This window comes from Capricornis sumatraensis, chromosome 1, assembly GCF_032405125.1.
Source record: "Capricornis sumatraensis isolate serow.1 chromosome 1, serow.2, whole genome shotgun sequence".
Taxonomy (NCBI): Eukaryota; Metazoa; Chordata; class Mammalia; order Artiodactyla; family Bovidae; genus Capricornis; species Capricornis sumatraensis.
The window spans coordinates 224,315,509-224,339,825 of record NC_091069.1 but is presented as its reverse complement, the minus strand read 5'-3'; the positions used below and the strand labels follow the sequence as shown (position 1 = coordinate 224,339,825).

Below are 24,317 nucleotides of genomic sequence, written 5' to 3'. Positions count from 1 at the left end.
GTTGAGGGACCTTATGGCACTTTCTTCCTCATATCATGACTGTTTTCTGACTTGCAGGTTTTAAATGCACAGAGAGCAGGATACAAAGCAGCCATAGTTCACAATGTTGACTCTGATGACCTCATTAGCATGGGATCCAACGACAGTAAGTACAGGTATCACTTTTCTTCTCTCCTGTTTGACCAATCATTCGAAACTAAAATTTACCAGAGTCTCTCTTCTTTCATTTTCTGCTTTAGAAAGCAAAATTTCTTCCCATCAGAAAGATAATTTCCAGTTTTTAAACCTCTTGGGATAATTTTGCTCACAGTATAAATGGAATTAACTTGTTCTTTTCTGAACAGTTTGTTGTTGCTGGTTTGTTTTTTTTAACCTATGTGTTTCATTTTTGAGGATGTGTTGTTATTTTGGTAAAAGCTAAAGGAAAACCAAAGCTTTAAATAGAGATAAGCATGTTGAGTTTAGGATGCCAGAGGAGAATTTTTGTGATTTATTTAGAGATTCACAATGTTAAATTTTAGAATACGCAGAAATACTAAGTAGCTACTGTATTCCTATGGAATGTCAAAGCCACATACTTGTGCTCTTTTATACCAGTTGGTTATTATTAGCCCCTTTATATATATTGGCATGCCTATAGCTTTTTGTTCAAAATGGCAATATCTTTCCTTATTCTCTATGAAATATTAGCTCATAGGGAAAATGAGCCCATTTTAATGAAATAACTGGCTTTAATCAGACTGATTTTTAAGCTGTATGCTTTCACTTAGTTTATTGAGAGGGATAAAGGTGTCTCCTTTATGTTAATGAGGCTACTTTTGGACCCCACCAAATGATGGGGCTGGTTGCTAGGAGAACTAACTAGGTGATTAAAGGATTGAAACTTTCAGTCCTACCCCCTAACCTCAGTGGCCAGTGGTTTAATCATTCATGCCTATGTATTGAAGCCACCATGAAAACCTACAAGGACAGGTTCAAAGAGCTTCTGGGTTGGTGAAAGTATGGAGATGCTGGGAAAGTTGCACTCCTGGAGAGGGCATCGAACCTCTGCATCCCTTCCCATATACCTTGCCCTATACATCTCTTTCATCTGCTTGTTTCTGAATTATATCCTTTCTTAAAAAACTGGTAATCAAGTAAATAAAATGTTTCTTTGAATTCTGTGAACTGCTCTGGCAAATTAATTGAACCCATGGGGTAAGGATTGTTGAAACCTCCAGTCTATAACTGGTAGGTCAGAAGCAAAGGTGACAACTTAGACTTGTGGCTGGCGTCTGAAGTTGGGGGTGGGGATTCTTGTGAGACCAGACCCTTAGCCTGTGGAATTGGTGCTATCTTGAGGTAGATAATGTCAGAATTGAATTGAGTTGTTTGATGGTGTGGGGAAGATGCCCACGTATGTTGGCAGTTGGGATCGGAATCCAAGATACACTAAATAAACTGCCAACATTCATGATTAAGTATTTTGTTTTTCTTTTTCTTTTAGCATATATCCATAATTCCTCTTGTTGTTAAGTTGCATTGAGTCATATATGCAAGAAAGTTTGCAGCAAAGAGCAGACATATAATGCATGGATTGATATACTCCAGTGAAATGTATTTAGGACTTTAACTGTATCCTCAATAGGAAATATGTTGGATTTCTTGACCAAAAAAAATCTCTTTATAACGTGGGACATTATTTGTTGTTGTTGCTGTGCTCAGTCGTGTCCAACTCTTTGTGACCCCATGGAGTAGCCCACCAGGCTGCTCTGTCCATGGAATTTCCCAGGCAAGAATACTGGAGTGGGCTGTCATTTCCAACTTCAGGGGATCTTCCTGACCCAGGGATCAAACCCATGTCTCCTGCAACTCTTTTCCTTCTTATTCCTAATACAATCTATGGTAAAATTACAATTTATAAAAAGTAAAACTTAGTGATAAGTTCCTTACTTTCTTTACATTTTCAATGATTATTTTAATCTTCTGGCTGGTTAAGTCATAATTGTAGAATGCATGAAGTACCCCTAAGAGCTTCTGGCACATCACCAAAAGTTTAACAACCGCTGATAGGAATTAGAGGAATTGATTAAGGGATTTTGCTTATCAAATAAACTAGTACTGTTGGTACTGCACACTTGTTGGTACTCCTCCTTTAATCACCTCCCTTAAAAAATTAACCTACACTATACCTCCCACATTAGTCATTTTTGTGACCTGTACACATTATTGACAAAATGGAAAGCACAGACACTCTGAAAAATAGGCCTGAATTCAAGTCCAAGCTCCTGCTTGAATTGACTGTATAATTTTGAGCAAGTTACTTACTCTGTTTGTGTTTTGCTGAAAACCTAGACTTAGGGTTTAGCAACCCTCAAGACCTTCTCAAGGGTTATGGGTTGAATAAAATAATTAGTATTTGTAAGCTATTTATTCTTTTAACACACTTTTAATAAAAAAATTTTCAAGTTGGAATTGTCAGTTCCCTTGGACACCTGTTTTGTCTTCATGTCAATAATAAAACCTTTTTGTGATAATCATGTCAGTTCCTAAGGAAAGTGTGCTAAATATTAGAAGTAGCACATAACCATATAATCCTGTTGTTGCTATGGAAATGTTCCAACTGAGTTATTTTATTTCAAAGATTGTTCAGAATTTTGGTTCTTGACTTCATTGCTTCGATTACTTTCCATGACATTTTGCTCTGTCCTTGAGTATGTATGTTTTTGAACATTTCATATTTCCAACACACTGTAAAGATATTTCCCATTTTCATCTTTGCTGTCACTGGTAGAGGAAAGAAAGCATGGATTTATTAAAATAAGCATGTATCTGTCACTCTTTTTAGGTTTAGATCATAACCACAAGGAAAATACTGCATGTATACTCCTAATACGTGGTTCTGACATCTGGAAACAAAAGGAATTTTTAAAGACCTCTTGTTGCCAGCATTTCACACAGGAATGTGTCTGTTTTTTATTTCAGGTAGGACATAGGATGGGTTCACTTTGAGTCAATCACATTTGTCATCTTCAGGAGGCAGGAGAATGTGATGAGCATGAACTTCAAGACTAGGAAATGTGGGTTTATTTCAGGCTAGTTCATAAAAGTTACTAATCTTTCCAAGCTGTTTATTTTCATCTGAAAAACTGAATAGTTTTAATTTTTTTTACCCCAACAAGATTGTGAAGATCATATGAAAGAAGGCATATGAGAAAAACCCATGATAAGGCAGAGTGGAGAGTCTAGATTAGGAGTCTGAGCCTCAAGTTTGGGTCTAGGCTGTGCAGATTGCTGTATAAACAGGGCAAGTTATCAATGTGTCTGGGCTTGTTTCTTGTTTCTTCCTTGCTTGCTTCCTTCATCAAATACTTTTTGGTAGCCTACTCCACATCAAGTACTCTCTTAGGCATCATGACTACAGGGGAAATAATACAGTTTTAAGGCTTCGCTCATACTTTCCATTGAGGTAGCAGAATGATGTAGTTAAGAGTGTGGTTTCTGAGTATGGCCTTACAAGGTTTGAATCCCAGCTCCACCTACCAGTGGTGTGGCCTTGGGAACATTACCTAGCATCTCTGTGCCTCACTTTTCTGATATGTTAAATGTGGATAATAATAGTATTCAAGTTTGGTTTGTTGCTTATGACATATAAATATCTAGACAACTTCCTGGTTCTTAATAGCCGTTTAATGATTCTTTAGCTGCTATTAATTGTTATTGCTGCAGTTATTATCATTACATGCTACAGTGGGAATAATACTCAAAGAGGTATGGTATATGTCAAGTAGTGAGTGGTAAGTGCTATGAAGAAAAACATGCCAGGTTAAAGGGATACAGGGTGAGAGGGATGAGAGGCGGAGAAAGGCTGTTTTAGGTAGGGTGATCAGAGAAGGTCTCTTGAGGCTTTGACATTTGAGCATAGGTCTGAAGTAAAAGGCTACGCCATGCAGATTTCTGGAGGAGGGTATTTCAAGAAAAAAGAATAGCAGACGAATGCAAAGGCTCAGAGATAAAGCAGGTGTGACAGAAAATCATGGTGGCTGCAGTCAGAGTGAACAAGGGAGAGAAAGAATTGTAGGGGATGAAGTTAGGGGGGAACCAGAGGCTAGAGCTTGGTGGGTATTGTAGGACTTTAGATTTTGTTTCATGTAGGTTCTAAATAGAATGTGGATCACAGTAAACTGTGGAAAATTCTGAAAGAGATGGGAATACCAGACCACCTAACCTGCCTCTTGAGAAATCTGTATGCAGGTCAGGAAGCAATAGTTAGAACTGGACATGGAACAACAGACTGGTTCCAAATAGGAAAAGGAGTATGTCAAGGCTGTATATTGTCACCCTGCTTATTTAATTTGTATGCAGAGTACATCATGAGAAACGCTGGGCTGGAAGAAGCGCAAGCTGGAATCAAGATTGCTGGGAGAAATATCAATAACCTCAGATATGCAGATGACACCACCCTTATGGCAGAAAGTGAAGAGGAACTAAAAAGCCTCTTGATGAAAGTGAAAGAGGAGAGTGAAAAAGTTGGCTTAAAGCTCAACATTCAGAAAACAAAGATCATGGCATCTGGTCCCATCACTTCATGGGAAATAGATGGGGAAACAGTAGAAACAGTGTCAGACTTTATTTTTTGGGGCTCCCAAATCACTGCAGATGGTGACTGCAGCCATGAAATTAAAAGACGCTTACTCCTTGGAAGAAAAGTTACGACTAACCTAGATAGTATATTCAAAAGCAGAGACATTACTTTGCTGACTAAGGTCCATCTAGTCAAGGCTATGGTTTTTCCTGTGGTCATGGATGGATGTGAGAGTTGGACTGTGAAGAAGGCTGAGCACCAAAGAATTGATGCTTTTGAACTGTGGTGTTGGAGAAGACTCTTGAGAGTCCCTTGGACTGCAAGGAGATCCAACCAGTCCATTGTGAAGGAGATCAGCCCTGGGATTTCTTTGGAAGGAATGCTGCTAAAGCTGAAGCTCCGGTACTTTGGACACCTCATGCAAAGAGCTGACTCATTGGAAAAGACTCTGATGCTGGGAGGGATTGGGGGCAGGAGGAGAAGGGGATGACCCAAGATGAGATGGCTGGATGGCATCACAGACTCGATGGACGTGAGTCTGAGTGAACTCTGGGAGTTGGTGATGGACAGGGAGGCCTGGCATGCTATGATTCATGGGGTCGCAAAGAGTCAGACATGACTGAGTGACTAAACTGAACTGAACTGAAACAGAGTGTGAGATGATCTGACGGTTTTAAAAGGATCGTCACTTTGGTTGTTCTTTGGAGAACAGACTGGAGGTGAAAGATGGGCAAGAGTGCCGGCTGAGAGACCAGTTAGAACATTGTTGCAGCAGCCAGGCAAGAGATGACAGCAATGGAGTACTAGCAGTGACTGTGATGGCAAGTGATAGAATTATGGATGTATTTTGAAGTTGATAGAGTTTGACCTAAGGAATAAAAGGGAGGAGTAAAGGAGAACTCCAAAATGTTTTACTTGAGAAACTAGATGAAAATAGTTAGGCTATTTACAGAGACAAGGAAGAGTAGGACTGATGAAGGGAAAAGAGATATTGAGAGATCCATTTGAGAAACATCTATTGTGCATTCAAATGGAGATATTGAACAGGCAGTTGGAATATGCATCTAGAGAGGTTGGGGTTGACCACTTAAATTACAACCTGTCTATGGTATGATAATACTACTTGGCGTGTATACTTTACAGAGTTATTTTGTGGATCAGAATTAAAATTAGTGTTTTTAAAGTATTTTGTGAATGAAAACATTTGGTTTTGTTTTCAGTAGATGAACGATGTGGCAGAGTCTCCAAGGTGGCTATTCATATCTGTGTACATCATTTCCCTCCTCTTCTTAACTTTCTTACTGAAGTGAGAAGCTTTTAACATCTCATTAGATATCATAACTCAAAGAAGTTATTTTAATTCCAATAATTATAAGCCAGTAGTTACAAGCCAAAAATTCCTCGAGTTTATCAGAGTATCTTCGTGAAACAGTAGAACATTTTACAAAGGGTATTCAATTCCAAACTTTAATTTTCAAATAAATTAAAAGTTAAACTGTTATGTGAAAGAGAAAGATCTCTTAGCATGCAGCTATTAAAAATTATGAGGTGGATATTTATTTAGTGACATGACAGAATATCTGAGATATACCATTGAGTAGGAAAAAACCTATACTTTTTCCCATTATTATATGATCCCATTAATACAAAATTTTAAATATTTATTGACCTTATTAATATAAAGATAGTGATTAAAATATTGCTCTGCTAACCATTTTGGCTCCTTCCCTTTTAGGGCTTATATGATATTGGAGTGTGTGTGGGTGTATGTGTGTGAGAGAGACAGAGACAGACACAAACAATGTGTGAAATGGATGATTTTGTTTGCGTAAATTCAATCTGAAAATGAAAAAACATATATTCTATTAAGGATACTAAGATTTTAAAACTAAAGAAAAATATATCAGTGGTTGCTGAGGTTGTGGTGAGGGCTTGACTGTAAAGGGGCATGAGAGAATTTGGACGGATGATAACGTATTTTTTTATCTTGGCTGTGGTGGTGGTTACATAATGGAACCTATTTGTCAAAACATATAGAACTGTTTCTGTTGCTTCAAATAAAGCCTTATCTTTGGGTGGGAAGGGTTATGCTTGTGTTCTGTTCTTCTTCATGTGTATCCACCCCCCTCTTTTAAATAAATAATAAATATGCAGTTTTTAAAAGAAATGTAGAACAAAGTTGTTATGCAGAATGTAACAAAAGAAAACAAATGGACTTTCTCTAAAGCCAAATGTGTTAAAGTAACTCATAGTTAAAAATATGGCTATTTTCTGTGGTGACAGTAAGATGATTGTTTTTACTTCTCTTCTTGAGTAATGGGTAATTTTTACAAAGTTCTTTTTTTGTTGGCATTTGATTTTGGTTTTTTAATATAGATATAGAAGTAAATTTTGTAAGGTACTTGTCAAAACACAGTGCTTTAACATGCACTCCGAGCTTAGGAGGAAGTAGAAATTTACCAAGCTTCCCTATCCAGTGCCCTTTCTGAACTCTTGTCAGCCCTTCACTCTGAAAAGCCTTAGATGTGTGATGTCGTTTTTCAGACTGTTGTAAAGTGGTCTTTTCTTACATTCTTTGGCTTATACCTCTCCTGGGAATGGGTATGTAAAAAAAGCTTTTTCACTTTTTCATTTAGGAATTAAGTTATATGTGGAAAAAATACTTTACATTTCTTCCTCTTATTTCTTTTCTAAAAGTTAAGTATGTCTGTACGGGAATAAATCAAGTAAATCAAAATGGAAATAGAGTAAGATTTATATTTCAATCTCATAGGACTATTGAGATAGTGTGGTAATGTATATATGCAAAATGTTATTAGCTTTTGTTGTAAATGTCATCATGTTTCTCAGCCATTCGGATCATGGTATTAATCTGCAATCTGGAAAATCAACTAACAGACAATTCAAATTGATTATAGTTTTTTCCACCTACATTGATATTTGCTATTGTTATAAAGAAAGTTAAGTTGATTTTATATTAAGTATGGGCTTTAAAGAATAACTTTTATTATTGTTTTATACAGTTGAGGTACTAAAGAAAATTGACATTCCATCTGTCTTTATTGGTGAATCATCAGCTAATTCCCTGAAAGATGAATTCACATATGAAAAAGGGTAAGTAAGTAATGGATATAAAAAATAATCATGTAGCTTAAATTCTTTTCTTTGTGAGGGTAGAATTATATAAGATTAGTTGTAATCAAAATTATGTTTTAGAATGTACTCTATTGTGCTAAATTATATCTTCTTAAGTCATGATTTTAAGACTTTCCTTTTCTTCTGTGTATGATTACATACTGAAAATATATTTATGCTAGAGAAATTAAGGCACCCATGTTGCTAAAAAGAGAACTTTCCCTTTTATAGTTTAGTCAAACCATTGGTATTTAGAAGCAATGTGATTTACATTTATATGATACTTTACATTAAGACATATTTGTATTTTATTAAATGGAAATGTTTTATAAACAAAGAATCCAACACGTGATGTGTTTGGTGACTAATTTTTACAAACACAGTTTGTTTTCAAGTTTAAAAAGTTTGATTTGGATTTGAAAACTTATTATGGAATTTCTCCCCAAATTCTCATTACCATGATAAAAATTCAGACTGAAACTAACCTAAGGGACAGCTGTGTTATCTAATATAGAAAACAGTGCAGTTCAATTAACACTTTAGAGCTTCTTCTAAAAAACAGGTACCAAAACATAGTGGACAGGAATAGGCATTTGCCCAAGGGAACAATATTAATAATAAAAGTGGTAATATTATAATATAATATAGTAATATAATGAATCAAGGATTTAGCAAGAGCCAGGCACTCATGAAACAAAGCTTTTATATTTGTTATCCATTTAATTTCTAACAACAACACTCTAGAAGTTATTATTATTATCTCTTACCATCTACATTTGCCAAAAGAGGAAACTGGCACAATGAAGTGCAATTTAATTATTTGGGGCGGGGGGTGGGAATCTGTGATTATTTGAGTTTGAATATGAATAAAAAAAAGAGAAGGAAAGAGTGTCTGTCTACATTTTTTGACCTTTTCCCTATACGGTTTTCATATTTAAAATACTGTTCACATATTTTGTGCTCAGAACATCTTTATTAAGTTAGGGAATATAATTTGGAATATTGTATTAAAAATAGTTAAGCAAGATGCTATTTTGCCAGCCATATTTGTGTAGTTAATGGGGGTGAGAACTACTACTTGCTTTTATCTCAGTATTATTCTCTCATATAGAAAAATTATGTGTATTTTAAAGCCTTTTTGTTTTAAAATAATAAAACCATTTCTTTTTGAATTAAGAAGTAATAGATACCTGCTGATAAAATATGGAAAAATTCAGAAATAGAAAACATTTAAACGAAAGTCTCTGTGATGCTCTTCACTGACAGCTTAATTTTTTCCCCATGTTTGAATGCTGACCTTAACTAGAGATACCCTGCTCATAAAACAGTGCCTTGTAATACTCAGTATTTTGTTACATACTTTATTTACTTAATATTTAGACCCTTTCCATGTTAATGCAAGGCCACAAAATCTCTTATCCCAGCTCTTTGGGACAGATATAATGTGGAATTGAAGCGTTTTCAGATTTTTAAAAGTTAAGTAATATTACAAAGGATAGAATTTGAGGAATTGAGGCAGCATTCTATAATCAAATAACATATATATCTGTAATAAATGTATGAGTGTTTGATCGTGTCGGTTAGGTTCAGGTTGACTATCAAATGAATTGCAGACATTACTTTTTAAAGCTTTTTAGGTTTCAGAATTATGCTTGAAGGATTGTAGACCTATGCAGACTGGCTTGTATCATCTGTCTGTTGACTGGCCAGTTAACCAGTCTGCCTGCTTGCCTACCTACCTGCCTATTAATTTATTATTTATGTATTTAGTTTAAAACTAGAGATGGGTATGATGAATGTCATTCAGTCTCAGAATTATCAACTATGGCCAATTTTGTTTGGACTGTCCACTGTTTAAGTGCCGTCTGCCTTTTATTCCCTACTTCATGATAATTTTAAAGCAAGTGCTAGATACCCCATGATCTAAACTGTAAACATCTCAAAATATATCATTAGAAAATAGAGTCACATATAAAAAACATAATGGCATTTTCATTACTTTAAGTTCAGTTCAGTCGCTCAGTCGTGTCCGACTCTTTGCGACCCCATGAACCATGGCACGCCAGGCCTCCCTGTCCATCACCAACTCCTGGAGTTTATCCAAACTCATGTCCATCAAGTAGGTGATGCCATCCAACCATCTCATCCTCTGTCGTGCCCTTCTCCTCCTGCCCTCAGTCTTTCCCAGCATCAGGGTCTTTTCAAATGAGTCAGCTCTTCGCATCGGGTGGCCAAAGGATTGGAGTTTCAACTTCAACATCAGTCCTTCCAATGAACACCCAGGACTGATCTCCTTTAGAATGGACTGGTTGGATCTCCTTGCAGTCCAAGGGACTCTCAAGAGTCTCCTCCAACACCACAGTTCAAAAGCATCAATTCTTCGGTGCTCAGCTTTCTTTATAGTCCAACTCTCACATCCATACATGAGTACTGGAAAAACCATAGCCTTGACTAGACAGACCTTTGTTGGCAAAGTGATGTCTCTGCTTTTTAATATGCTGTCTAGGTTGGTCATAACTTTCCTTCCAAGGAGTAACTGTCTTTTAGTTTCATGGCTGCAATCACCATCTGCACTGATTTTGGAGCCCAGAAAAATAAAGTCAGCCACTGTTTCCACTGTTTCCCCATCTATTTGCCATGAAGTGATGGGACCAGATGCCATGATGTTAGTTTTCTGAACGCTGAGCTTTAAGCCAACTTTTTCACTCTTCTCTTTCACCTTCATCGAGAGGCTCTTTAGTTATCCTTTTTTAAATTAAGAAACATTAATATCAAAACATGTCAATCTTTAGATTTGTTTCAGAGCAAATAAGGGCATATGACTTTATTTTTAATCTATAAGTTTGCTGTGCCTCTTTTTTTTTTTTTCCCTACACATTTATTTATTGAATAAACAGAGTCATTTGTCCTGTAAAATTTTACCACAGTCTGAACTTTTCTGACTGCATCCTTGGTGTATTGTCTAGAGGTTTCCTTTGTTACTTATTTTCCCTGTAAATTGCTAGTTAGATCTAGAGGGCTGTTCAAATTCAAGTATGGCTTGGGGACCAGGAGGATAGGTAGGGCAAGAATAATTTATATGTATTATTATGTATTTCCATCAGGAGACATAATATTTGGTTCTCTCTTTGTGATGTGAGCAATCATTAATAATCATTGTCTGAAGCCATCGGTTCTTTAGGATTAGCAAGTAGTCTTATTTTATAATTCCTCCTTAATTTATTATCTGAAATAGCTCCATAAAGAGGAATCACACCTCATCAGTTATTTGATTACCTTGATGTACAGTCTGTGATATGAATTATCTGGAATCGGTACCTAAAACATCACCCAGCTGTGGGTAACAGTATAATGTTGCTGACACCATACTAGTTGAGTAGCATGGAAGTTCAATGGAGAAACCAACCATCTTAGTGACCATTATACAGACCCTTCCCTAGTCTGAGGAAATTTTCTATTGCAGGATTTGCTGCTATATAAAATTCGCTCATGCAGCACAAATAGTGCGCTTATTCTGTTCAGTTTCATTTCTGGATTCCCTGTCAATTTTTATAATACTTGTATAGTTGATAACCATATAACTGTATTAACCATGGTTAATAACGAGGGGAATAGGGCCTTTGGTTATTTCCGCCCCGTCAACCCCCACAATATACACAGTTTTGTAGTTTTTTTGCCTTTTTTTTTTTTCAGTCAAGCAGTAGAGAAGGTTTAGAATAGAAAAGAAGCTACAACTCTTGTGAATTTCTTTGCTAGTTTTCCATTCTGTATCTCACAGACAAATGTGGAGTATGGGGGTTATATCCATTGTACTTGGTACAACAAATTCCCATAAAGCGTAAAGGGAATAGGGAGTTTATTTTTGTCAATAGTGGCTCCAGAGTCTTTTCATGGGAGATACTGATGAAAAGTAATTTGGTGTGTGTGGGGGCGTGTGGTTCTTGTTGACATACTGCCTGAGGTACTGCCAGTTTTAAATACTGATTTTTGCTTGTGAAATATGCTAACTTTCATCGTTACTAAATTCAGTAAACACATGTTCTTGGAAGGACACAGTAAGTATTGCTTAACTGATTTCCTCTAACCAATCTAAAAGTTTCTTTTAATTAAATGGCAAATTATTTTGGTAAATATGTAAAGCTGATTTAAAAATGGAGAAAATATCCCTTAACTTAATGGAAATCACCTATTAGAAAATGAGATGGGTCTAGTGGATTAAATTGTAATGTCTAAATGCTTTAAAAATATTTTTCTTTGCTTTCAATTAACATCATAATTTGACAAGTCAATATTTCCTAATTATTAATTTTTGTTTTCTTGCAGGGGCCACATTATCTTGGTTCCGGAATTTAGCCTTCCTCTGGAATACTACCTAATCCCCTTCCTTATCATAGTGGGCATCTGTCTCATCTTGATAGTCATTTTCATGGTAGGTAAATTAATTTTAAATACTTAAAAAAATAATATGAATGGCTCTAAAACACATTGTACTGAGAGAGGCTGTACATAGAAGAGTACATGTTGTATGAGTCCATTTACGTGACTCATTCTGGAAAAGGCAGAAATAATCTGGGTTGAAAAAAAACAGAACAGTGATTTCTTTGGGGGGATAGGTGCGGGGAGGAAAGGAGGTGAGAGATTTACTCAGAAGAGTATGAGGGAATTTCCTGGAGAGTGAGAATCATGTTGTCTATCTTGTTTAGGTTGCACAATGTCTGATTCACCAAATTGCATACTTAAACTTTGTGCATTTCATTGTATGTAAAGTTTACCTAAAAATAAAAAAGAGCTATAAAAAATACTAATTTCTAAGTAATGAGTTTACATGCTGAACTATTTGAGGGGAAGTATGTTGATATTTGTAACTTACTTTGAAATGCATTGTAAAAAATAAAGAGAAAAAAATGTATTGATGGGTAAATAGTGGGATAAATAGATATGTGATTAAAAAATATAGTAAAATGTTAATTGTAGAATCTAGGTAGGAGATATATGCATTTTATTATAAAAATTCTTTTAACTCTTCTCTAATTTGAAATTTTTCATATTAAAATGTAAATAAAGAATACTGTGAGGCCTCAAGGTTAAAAGGGTGACACATTGTTTCCAAAACAGTGGTTATCAAGTATGATCCCAGGACTCTTGGTGGGTCTGCAAGGTCAAAATTATTTCCGTAATGATACTAAGTTATGATTTGCCTTTGAGACTCTCATTCTCTTTTAGAGGATGGTTTATAGATGGTTTATAGAAGAGGTTTCTAGAGGCTACATGGTCTGAGATATCAAAACAAATTGAATGCAGAAGCACATGTGAGAATCTCTATGTATTCTATTAAGATAGATATTAAAAGAGATTTACAAAAATATAAAACAATCCCACTATTGTCCCTAACCTTTTTATTTTTCATAAAGAATATTTATAGTAACATCCAATGAGTTTATTATTGTATTGAATTAATAGAGTAAAGATTAAACACTGTCTTTGTAATAGTCTTCCTATGATGTGGTATTTCTTTTAATTTGTTGGTTTTTCATATCCATCAGTTTAATCATTTTTTTCTGTAAACATTTAGTATGTCTTTTGTTAGATTTTTTAAAATCGTATTTTCTAATTAGATATTACTGAGGCATAGGAATGTTATTGATATGTTAAAATAAACTTTTAATTTTGTAATAATAAGATTCACAGAAAAATTGCAAAGAAGAGAGTTCCTGTGCATTCCTCATTTGGTTGTCCCCATTGTTAACATTTTACTTTACCACGATACATTTGTCAAAACTAAGAAACTAACACAGTTAACATTACTGTTACTGAAGTCCAGACTGGATAGATTTTACATTTTTCCATTAATGCTTTCTTTCTGTTCCAGGACCCAGTCCAGATTACCACATTGTTTTGTTATCATGTATTCCCAATCTCCTCTGACCTGTGACAGTTTCTTAATCTCTCCTTGTTTTTGAGGAGTCCTGGCCAGGTATCCTGTAGAATGTTCCTCAATCTGATATTTTTCTTATGATTAGAATGGATTGGTTATAGGTTTTTATAAAGAGTATCAGCAAAGCAAATTGCCCTTCTCATCCTAACATGTCAGCCAAGGGTACATGATACTGCATAACATCACTGATGATGTTAACATTCATCCCTTAGTTTAGGTAATGTTTGCCAGCTTTTTCCACTATGAAGTTAATATTTTTTTCTCTTTCTCTATTCTATTCTTCCTTTGGAAGTGAGGCACTAAGTATAGCCAGTCTTAAAAGTGGGGAGGGGCAGGAGTTAAGCTCCACTTCTTGAAGGGAGGGAAGTATCTACATACATTATTTAGAATTGTTTTGTAAGGAAGATTTGTCTATTTTTGGCATTTATTTGTTCAATCACATTTATATTGGTATGTGCTCTGTATATTTCTTTTATACTTTGGGTAATAATCCAATACTACATTATTTTTGTTGTTTAATTGTTTGAGCTTTGGTCATTGGGAGCTCTGCAGGCTGGGTCTTGGGTCTCTTTGATTTGGCCCATCCTTGTTTCATAAGTATATTTCTTTAGTGTTTGGTCCTATAAGAAACTCCAGACTCATCATTTCTTTTTCTTGCCCTAGCCCTAAAATCAGATGTTTCCCCCAAAGAGCCCTGGATTTGTTTTGTTTTGTTTTGCTTTTTTTAATTGAAGATTAGTATTCAAGAAACCACTATTTGGACAGTGGACAATTATTGATTTTTATATATTAATTTTATCTCTACAGACTTACTGAATTCTCCTATTCTGGTAATTTGACTTTTTTTATTCTCTTGGGTTTTCATTGTATAAGGAAATAAGGAAAGTTAGAACAACAGAAAGTATCCTTGGCAAATTAGGAGTAAATCTTTAAGCCAATAAAGATTACTGACTAAAAACTTAAATGAAAACATTATGTAGTGAATTATTAGAAGCCTTCCCATGAATGTTAAAAACAACGAAAAACGATGCCTATTGTACTTCCTGTTTAACGTTGTGCTATATTTTCTGGTAAGACAAAAAAAGTATAAGAATTAGAAATAAGGAAACAAAATTTTTCTTTGCCTTTTTTCCTTTTTAAATAAAGAATGGGTGATGCCTTATATGTCTTTTTTTCTATCATGATGATCATTGTTTTTTCTTTTACTCTATTCTTATGTTGGATTACATGAATTTGTTTTGTAAATTCTAAAAACCCTTGTATCTTATGTACACTGTTTTGACTAATATATAAATTTTGCCTTTACATATTGGGTTATCAAATTTCCAATATGGATCAGCCAGTTATACACTTTGGACATAGGTGCAAAAATCCTAAATACTAGCAACCTGAATGTCCAGGTAAGAGAAATTTAGTTTTATGGGACTAGAGTAATCTTGACATCAAAACTAGATAATCCCTTGAGCACTGCTGGTGGGAATGTTAAATGGAGCTATCGCTATAGAAAACAGTACAGCAAAAAAAATTTACTATATGATCTAATTCCAGCTTTGGATATGTACTCAAAAGAATTTAAAGCTGGAAGTTAGATATTTGCACGCTTATGTTCATCACAGCATTATTTCAATAGCCAAAGGTGAAAGTAACCCAATTATCCATTGATGGATGAATAGATAGACAAAATGTGGTATATACATGTGATGGAATACTGTTCAGCCTTAAAAAGGAAGGAAATTCTGACAGATGCTACAAAATTGATGAATCTTTAAGACATGTTAAGTGAAATAAGCAAGTGCTAAAGGACAAATGCTATGTGATTCTATTAATGTGTGGTACCTGGAGTAGTGAGATTCAGAGACAGAAAATAGAATGATGGTTGCCAAGGGCTATGGAGAGGGGAGCTTGGGCAATTACTGGTTAATGTGTACAGAGTTCCAGTTTTGGGAAACGTAAAGAGTTTGGTGGATGGATGGTGGTGATGGTAGCACAACAATGTACTTAATGCCACAGAACTGTATACTTAAAAATGGTTAAGATAGTAAATTTTATGTTTTGTATATTTTGCCATAATTTAAAATAACTAGATAAGATAAAGCTAGTCCCATAAAACTAAAGCTTTCTTTTATTTTCTATTTTCTAATTTTTTTTTAAAAATAAAATTGGGATTGTCTTTTTCCTGGAAGTTTTGGTGAAGGTTGCCTGTAAAATTATCTAAATCTGCTGTTTTTTTCTTTTTCCCCCCACAATTACATGGGTATATAAATGGTTGTCTTCTTCTTTATACCAAATTATATTTCTAAGAAATTTTCTGTTTTGTCTGTTTTCAAGTATTGTATAAAGTGATCTATAACATCTGTGTACTCCTGTAGCAACTTAAAGAGAATTCCTACTATATGTGGGGTGAGTTCTGGTTTATTCATATCCACCCATGCCTTGCACAGTGTTGTCAGAAGTTTGTCTTTGTCTTTTAGAGGACTGGATTTTGCAATTTTCTTTTTCCCTTCCATTCAACAAATGGTTGTTCTGCACCTCCAAACCTAGCCACTCCTCTAGGGTCTGAAGTTTCCTCGGTGAACAAAATAGGTAAAAATCCCTGATCTCAAGCAGCTTACATTCCAGTGGGACATGTATTCTAATGTCTTTACTCTTCTTTTTAATCCAGGTGGTGAAGGGGCATGCTAATAGTTGTTAAAATGTATAAACCTTCCCCATGTATGTGAAAAGCATTGTAGTGTGTAAAATTTTATATATGTCCATTAACTTGAGCTTGTGTATTTGTCTTGTCTAGTCTATTTCTTTTCTTTTTTTTTTTAGTATTTTGAAGCGAGTTTGAGATATACTTCACATAACATAAAATTGACCCATTTAAATCATACAGTTCAGTGGTTTTAGTATATTCACAGAACTGAGCAACTACCGTGTGCAATAATCATTGCAGTTGTCTATAGATTTCTGCACTCCTCTGTCTTCTGAAGAAGTGCTATGTAATAAAATGATATTGTGAGTCACATTTATTGTAATTTAAAATTTTTTTGGTAGCCAGATTAAAAAAGGTAAAAGGAAATATTTCTGTGAGATTAACTTAATATTGTATTTATTTAACTTGGTAAATCCAAAATGTATTTCAACATTCAGCTAATAAATAGTTATAAAATATATCCTACATCCTTTTTATACTAAGTCTTTGCAATGTGGTATATATTTTATACTTTCACAGTAAATCTCAATTGAGATTAGCCACATTTCAAGTACTCAGTGGCTGCCTGTAAACAGTGGTTGCCATAATGGGCATCTTGGGTCTGTGGTCTTTACTTTTTCTTTTTGTTTGCTTTACCTAAAAATTACCAAGCTTATGAATTTATGTATTCTTCCACAATTTTGTCATTTTCTAGGTGAAGTATCCTTTTTATCATTGTGATAACTATTTCCTAATGATGATTTTTGTCTTATATCCTAGTTGATAAACCGAATTTTACTTGATATTATCATAACTGTCTACCCCTGTATTTTTTACTTTTATTTTAGTCTTAATGTGTTGCTAAGTTTTAATCTCGTACCTTGTAAATAGCATATGGTTGGAATATTTTCTTTATCCAATATGATACACTTTAAATTTTAAAACTGGTGAATTGTATCCATTTCAGTTCAGGTCAGTTCAGTCGCTCAGTCGTGTCCAACTGTTTGTGACCCCATGAACTGCAGCACGCCAGGCCTCCCTGTCCATCATCAACTTTCGGAGTCCACCCAAACCCATGTCCATCGAGTTGCTGATGCCATCCAACCATCTCATCCTCTGTCATCCCCTCCTCCTCCTGCCCTCAATCTTTCCCAGCATTAGGGTCTTTTCAAATGAGTCAGCTCTTCGCATCAAGTGGCCAAAGGATTGGAGTTTCAGCTTCAACATTAGTCCTTCCAAAGAACACCCAGGACTGCTCTCCTTTAGGATGGACTGGTTGGATCTCCTTGCAGTCCAAGGGACTCTCAAGAGTCTTCTCCAACACCACAGTTCAAAAGCATCAATTCTTCGGTGCTCAGCTTTCTTTATAGTCCAACTCTCACATCCATACATGACCACTGGGAAAACCATAGCCTTGACTAGATGGACCTTTGCTGGCAAAGTAATGTCTCTGCTTTTTAATATGCTGTCTAGGTTGGTCATAACTTTCCTTCCAAGGAGTAAGCGTCTTTTAATTTCATGGTTGCAATCACCATCTGCAGTGATTTTGGAGCCTAGAAAAATAAAGTCTGACACTGTGTCCACTGTTTCCCCATCTATTTCCCATAAAGTGATGGGACCAGATGCCATGATCTTTGTTTTCTGAATGTTGAGCTTTAAGCCAACTTTTTCACTCTCCTCTTTCACTTTCATCAAGAGATTCTTTAGTTCTTCTTCACTTTCTGCCATAAGGGTTGTGTCATCTGCATATCTGAGGTTATTGATATTTCTCCTGGCAATCTTGATTCCAGCTTGTGTTTCTTCCAGTCCAGCATTTCTCATGATGTACTCTGCATATAAGTTAAATAAGCAGGGTGACAATATACAGCCTTGACATACTCCTTTTCCTATTTGGAACCAGTCTGTTGTTCCATGTCCAGTTCTAACTGTTGCTTCCTGACCTGCATACAGATTTCTCAAGAGGCAGGTTAGGTGGTCTGGTATTCCCATCTCTTTCAGAATTTTCCACAGTTTATTGTGATTCACAGGCTTTGGCATAGTCAATAAAATAGAAATAGATGTTTTTCTGGAACTCTCTTGCTTTTTCCATGATCCAGCAGATGTTGGCAATTTGATCTCTGGTTCCTCTGCCTTTTCTAAAACCAGCTTGAACATCGGGAAGTTCAGAGTTCACGTATTGCTGTGGTTTCAACTGACTTCTGTTGTTGACTTTTTATTCTATTTTTTTCTACTGTGCAGATTTGGATTACCCAACTTTTTTTCCTCTTTATCCCTCTCTCCATTTTCCTGATAGTTTGAAAGCTTATATTGTTATTCTTCTAGTAGTTACTACTAAATTTTTAAAATAAACCTGTACTGAAATATGATTAATATATTAATAAACTGAACATACTTAATTGTACAGTGTGGTAAATTTTGATATACGTATATGGATATGTGTGAAACCATATGATTAAAATAATGAAATATCAACTGACTCAAAAAGTTTCCTTGTACTCTAATCACTTTCTTTTTACCCCTTCCAAATTTCTCCTTCATTTCTTCCCTTCCCAGCATCCCTGGGCAATCACAGATTGGCTTTTGGTCACTAAGATTAATTTGCATTTTCTACCAATTTGTATACAGGGACTCATAAATTATGTACTCTTCTGTGTCTGCCTTCTTTCTCTCAGAATACTTATTTTGGGACTCATAAATGTTATTGAATATGTTGATATTCCTTACTTTTTATTGACAAGTTATATTCTGTTGTATGACTGTACTGCACTTTTGTTTATTCACTTACCTGCTGATGAATATTTGGGTTGTTTGTAGTGTGGGGCTATTAAATAAAGCTGACATAGACTTTTTGGTACCTTTGTGTAAAAGTTGTTTTATGGATATACACCTTCATTTCTTTTGGAAAAATATAAGTAGGAGTGGGATGATTAGGTCATTTTGTAAATATGTAGTTAAATTTATAAGAAATCACCAAACTATTTTCCAAAATGGTTGTACAATTTTACAGTCCTTCCAGTAGTGTATCAGCATGCCAGCCCTTCTGCTTGCCTGCCGACACTTGGTATAGTCAGTCTTTTTCATTTTAATAGGTATATAGTATGTATATATATAATTTTGAATTTTCATTTTTATCTTGACTAATTATGTTGAACATCTTTTCAAGTGCTTATTTGCCATCTGTATATTTTCAGCAGTGAAGTGTTTATTCAAATATTTTACCTATTTTCTGTTGGGTTGTTTGTGTCTTATTATTGGGCTTCCCTGGTGGCTCAGAGGTTAAAGTGTCTGCCCGTGATGCAGGAGACCCAGGTTCAATCGCTGGGTAGGGAAGATCCCCTGGAGAAGGAAATGGCAACCCACTCCAGTACTCGTGCCTGGAGAATCCCATGGACCGAGGAGCCTGGTAGGCTACCGTCCATGGGGTCACAAAGAGTTGGACATGACTGAGCAACTTCACTTTCACTTTCTTCACTTTTCTTATTATTGTGTTTTGAATTCTTTATATATTCTGGATAGAAATGCCTTGTGAGACATGCAATTTGCAGATATTTTTCCCAGTCTGTGACTTGTCTTTTATCTTTAAACAGAATCTTTTGAGGATGGAAGTCATTGATGTAGACAGAAGTCTACTGTTGTAGTCAAATCTGTCGAAAAGTTTCTTTTGTGAATGTTGTTTTTGGCATTTGGTTCTGACCCCATGTATTTATTTTTATTCTTGTAGGCATAGCAGTTTATATTTTAAAATGTTTTGTATACTTTTATCTAATATTTCTATATATTTATAATACAGGTTATCTGTATTCGTTCTGTCCATTTTGCTACTAGAACCACTGAAAGTGCAGTTTAATGCCTGCTATGTTTGAAATTTTTATTAGTTTGTAACTTATAGAAATTTCAACTCTCCCATTTTTGATTTAGTTAAGTCTTTGTAACCTAAAGTCTACCATTTATATTTTTGCAAACAAATAGTTACATGTTATTTATAATGTTTCTGTCAGAGTGAAGTAAAGATAATTTAGGTCAGTGAATAAAAATTCAAAGATAATTTATGGGCTAACCACTAATAATAAAGATAGAGCTATAGTGTTAGACCCATGCTCCTCCCCAGCTCTGTCAGTACTGGTGATGTGACATTAAATTTTTTGTCTTTCTGCCCCTCTATTTCCTCATATACAATACTCATTATAAAATTTGAAAATTTTATTAGTTTGTAACTTATAGAAATTTCAACCCTCCAGTTGACAAATTTCAATACAGTTTGTCAGTGCATCTAATCATAGATATTTTAGCTAATAAACCTTGTGATTAGGGTTCAAATAAATTGATTTGTAGCAGCTATCTAGAAACTTAAAAGGCATTTATTATTTTAATAGTCATTTTCTATCTGCATGTTTAATATCTGATTCCCTTTATGTTTCTCTTTTATTTTTAGATCACAAAATTTGTCCAGGATAGGCATAGAGCTAGAAGAAACCGACTTCGTAAAGATCAACTTAAGAAACTCCCTGTACATAAATTCAAAAAAGGTAAGTGATTATTTTCTAAATAACCATTAGTTTAGTTAATAATACATGGTGATCATACTTTAATACTACCTGCTGAGTCCTTGCTGTACCCTATGCCTAATTCTCAGTTAGTAATTAATGAGTGAATGTAGAAGGTGGTCTTTTGCTGTGGTTTATCCTGGTAAAGGCAGGGGTAGGTACACGGTCTTCAGAGATTTTAAAAACAATAATGAAACTGGCCAAAATGCTTTTTATTATCCCCATGTGCCAGAAGTTCAAAACATCAGTGGATAAAATATTTCTCTGCACCAGGTGGTCTGCTCCCATTGATCCTCCTCCTCCTCTCCTCCCTACATTACTGTGTTAACACTGTGTTAACTAAACACATAGAGTGTTGGTTTAACTAAACACAGTAGGGTAGCTGTTACGTATCAATGTATTTTAAATGTATCATCTCATTTTAATTTCCATATTCCTATGAAATGGGTACCATAATAGTTATTGTATATGAGGAAATAGAGGGTCAGAAAGGCAAAAAATTTAATGTCACCTCGCCAGTACTGGTAGAGCTGGGCAGGGGTCTAACACTCTAGCTAATGTAGTTTCTCCTGCTTAAGCTTAGTGAGCTTTCAATGTGGGTACATGCTTATTAAATCTTTTTGGCCAGTAGTTCCCTAGAATGTTCAATTTCTATGCCAGTAAAAATGTTCTGTTTTTTAATTCAGTGGAGAAAATGCATAGAGGGTGGAAAGGAGAAAAAGAGAAGGCATTAATAATTCTGTCAAGTATACTTCAATTAAAAAAATTAGTTCTGTAAAATTTTAATTTTTCCAAGTAATAAACTATTCAAAAAACCTACCAAATATAATAACCATTACTTTATGAATATAAAGTTTAGCAGCAAAAAAAATAGGAAAATCACATGTTAAATAAATATCAACATTTATAAAAATGCAGTGTACTGTCATTATACAGTGTGGATTAATTAAAAGTTATTCATAGGCCAATTTGAGGACTGGCTTTAGGAATCACTTTTTAAGGCTCCACTTTGTGTGTTTGTTTTGTTTTCTAAAACGAGGGGGAGAGGAGGGAGAGGGAAAAAAGAATGATGTTGCTATTGTCCTAGGCTAAAAAAGAGCATCCATAGTTGGCTTTTCTTCTGAGTAAGATATGTAGCCATTGTAGGATTTTGAGCAGAGAAAAAATAAGATCTAAATTAAAAGTTAAGTGGATCTTCCTTGTTGCTGTGTTAAGAATAGGATGTAGAGGGTCAGAGGTGTGAGTGGAGAGAACAAATAGGAGGCTGTTGCAGTAATCCCAAGTGAAAGATGAATGTGGCTTGGCCTTGAGTGGTAGCAGTAGAGGAGATGAATATATTTGTAAAATGGAATTACTGGATTTGTTGATGGACTAGATGTGGGGAGAGGAAACAAGGACAACTCCAGATTTTTTGGTTTCAGCAGCTGAAGGAGGCATTGCCTTAAAGAAATAAGGATGGTTAATAAATGGTGGCACAGGTTTGGGGAGAAAACTTGAGAAATCAGTTTTGGATATGTGGAATCTCAGATGTCTGTTAGATGTTTGAATGAATCAGGACTTTTATTCCTCAACTGGAAGTATTGGTATAAATATGTATTTAAATCATGAGACTGATGATATTACCAAGAGAAAGAGTATAAATGGGCAGAAGAATACCAAAGACATTTTGGGGCAGCCTAACACTGAGTAAGGAAGAAGTGGAATCAGCGGTGGAGACCAAGAAGGAGTGACCATTATACAGGGGAAAATCAGAAAGTAGTGGTTTACCAGAAACCAAGTGATACCAGTCTCTAAAGAGCAAAGAGTGATTGATAACCTGTGTCACATGTTCCTGATAGATAGATGAGAACTGATCGATTATTGATTATCATCATGTGCAGTTTTGACAGAGTGATCAGTCCAAAAACCTGATTGTGGTGGATTTGAAAATGGAAGGAGAGGAATATTAACTATAGACAACTTTTTCAAGAAATTTAACTATAAAGGAGAGCAAAGAAATGGTGTAGCAGCTGGTAGGGGAAATTTCACTGAGAAGTAATAGCATATTTGCTGAAGAAAATTGATGATGTAGGGGATAGATGGGAGAATTGCTATAATATATGTCTTTGTGAAGGCAGGAAGGTATGGGATCTGGTGTACAAATAGGTGGATTGGCCTTAGATAGCTGCATGGAGAGCTAAGCTAAGGGAAAGTAGAATATGTGGGCCCCAAATCCTGGCAGTGTTTATGGTGGTCAGAAGCATTCTTTACTTCCATGGCTCTCAGTGAAGTAGGAAACAGAATCATCAACCAAAAGATAGGATAGGGGAGGAGATGTTGGAGGTTTAAGGACAGAAAGTGAAAGTGAAGTGAAGTCACTCAGTCGTGTCCGACTCTTTGTGACCCCATGGACTGTAGCCTACCAAGCTTCTCTGTCCATGGGATTCTCCAGGCAAGAATCCTGGAGTGGGTTGCCATTCTCCAGGGGATCTTCCCGACCCAGGGATCAAACCCGGGTTTCCTGCATTGGAGGCAGACACTTTAACCTCTGAGCCACCAGGGAATCCACAGAAAGGACAGAAAGGTATGGTATATTATTCTAGGAGAGTAGATGGGCAGATGGAATAGGGAAATATGATTGCCTGGGAACCTGAACCTCCCTTTCAAGTTCATAGTTATGAACCAGTCAGCATAACTGTATTTTTCTGTAGCCATGTTCATCTTTATGGAGTGGTGTTTATCCTTACTATACCTTCACATTTTTTAGAAATGTGAAGTATAATGTGTATACAGAAAAGTATATAAGACATTTTATGGAAACTATCCAGTTCAAGAAACAGAACCTTATTAGTATCGCAGAAAATACTGTGTCCCCTTCTAGACTATAATCCTTTCCTCCTCACTGGAAGTAATCACCATGCTGGCTTATGCTAATCATTTCATTGCTTTTCTCTTAAGTTTTATCACCTATGTATGGATTCCAAAACAATATGATACAATTTTTCCTATTTTTGAATTGTATTCTTTGGTCCTTCTTCTTTTTTGCATGCAATTAACCCACTTTATTGCTTGTATGTGTAGTTCATTCAGTGTTATTTCACTGTATAAGTATATTGTATATCCATTTTACTATTAATAGACAATTGGGTTTTTGTTTTGTTTTTATTTTTTATTGAAGTACTGTTGATATACAATGTTCAATCCCCTGTTTGGGGGGATCTTTACAGACCATACTTTTAAGAACATTCTTGTACATATATCCTGATATATATAAGCATGGATTTCTTTATAGAGTACATACCTAGAAGTAGATTAGCTGGCTCATAGGATATACATATCTTCTATTTTACTGGATAATACCAAATCTGTTTCAGAGTGATGATGTTAACAGTTTATATTCCCATCAGTATGTATAGTTCCTCTTACCTCACATCTGAACCAATATTTTGCACTGACAGACTTTTAATTTTAGCCAATCCAATG

At 35.3% G+C, this 24,317-nt stretch overlaps 1 protein-coding gene across 3 annotated transcripts in view; it reads left to right on the top strand.

Moving 5' to 3' along the window:
- Positions 1–24,317, top strand: part of RNF13 (ring finger protein 13) — a 123,092-nt gene that overhangs the window by 66,421 nt on the left and 32,354 nt on the right. For 2 of the 3 annotated variants that reach the window (XM_068983767.1, XM_068983776.1), the window contains exons 5-8: positions 58–145; positions 7,588–7,678; positions 12,023–12,128; positions 20,744–20,837. In XM_068983767.1, the coding sequence (XP_068839868.1) occupies positions 58–145; positions 7,588–7,678; positions 12,023–12,128; positions 20,744–20,837 (379 nt within the window). Of the gene's footprint in view, positions 1–57; positions 156–7,587; positions 7,679–12,022; positions 12,129–20,743; positions 20,838–24,317 lie in introns of all 3 variants that reach the window. The other variant, XM_068983787.1, reaches the window with a different exon arrangement.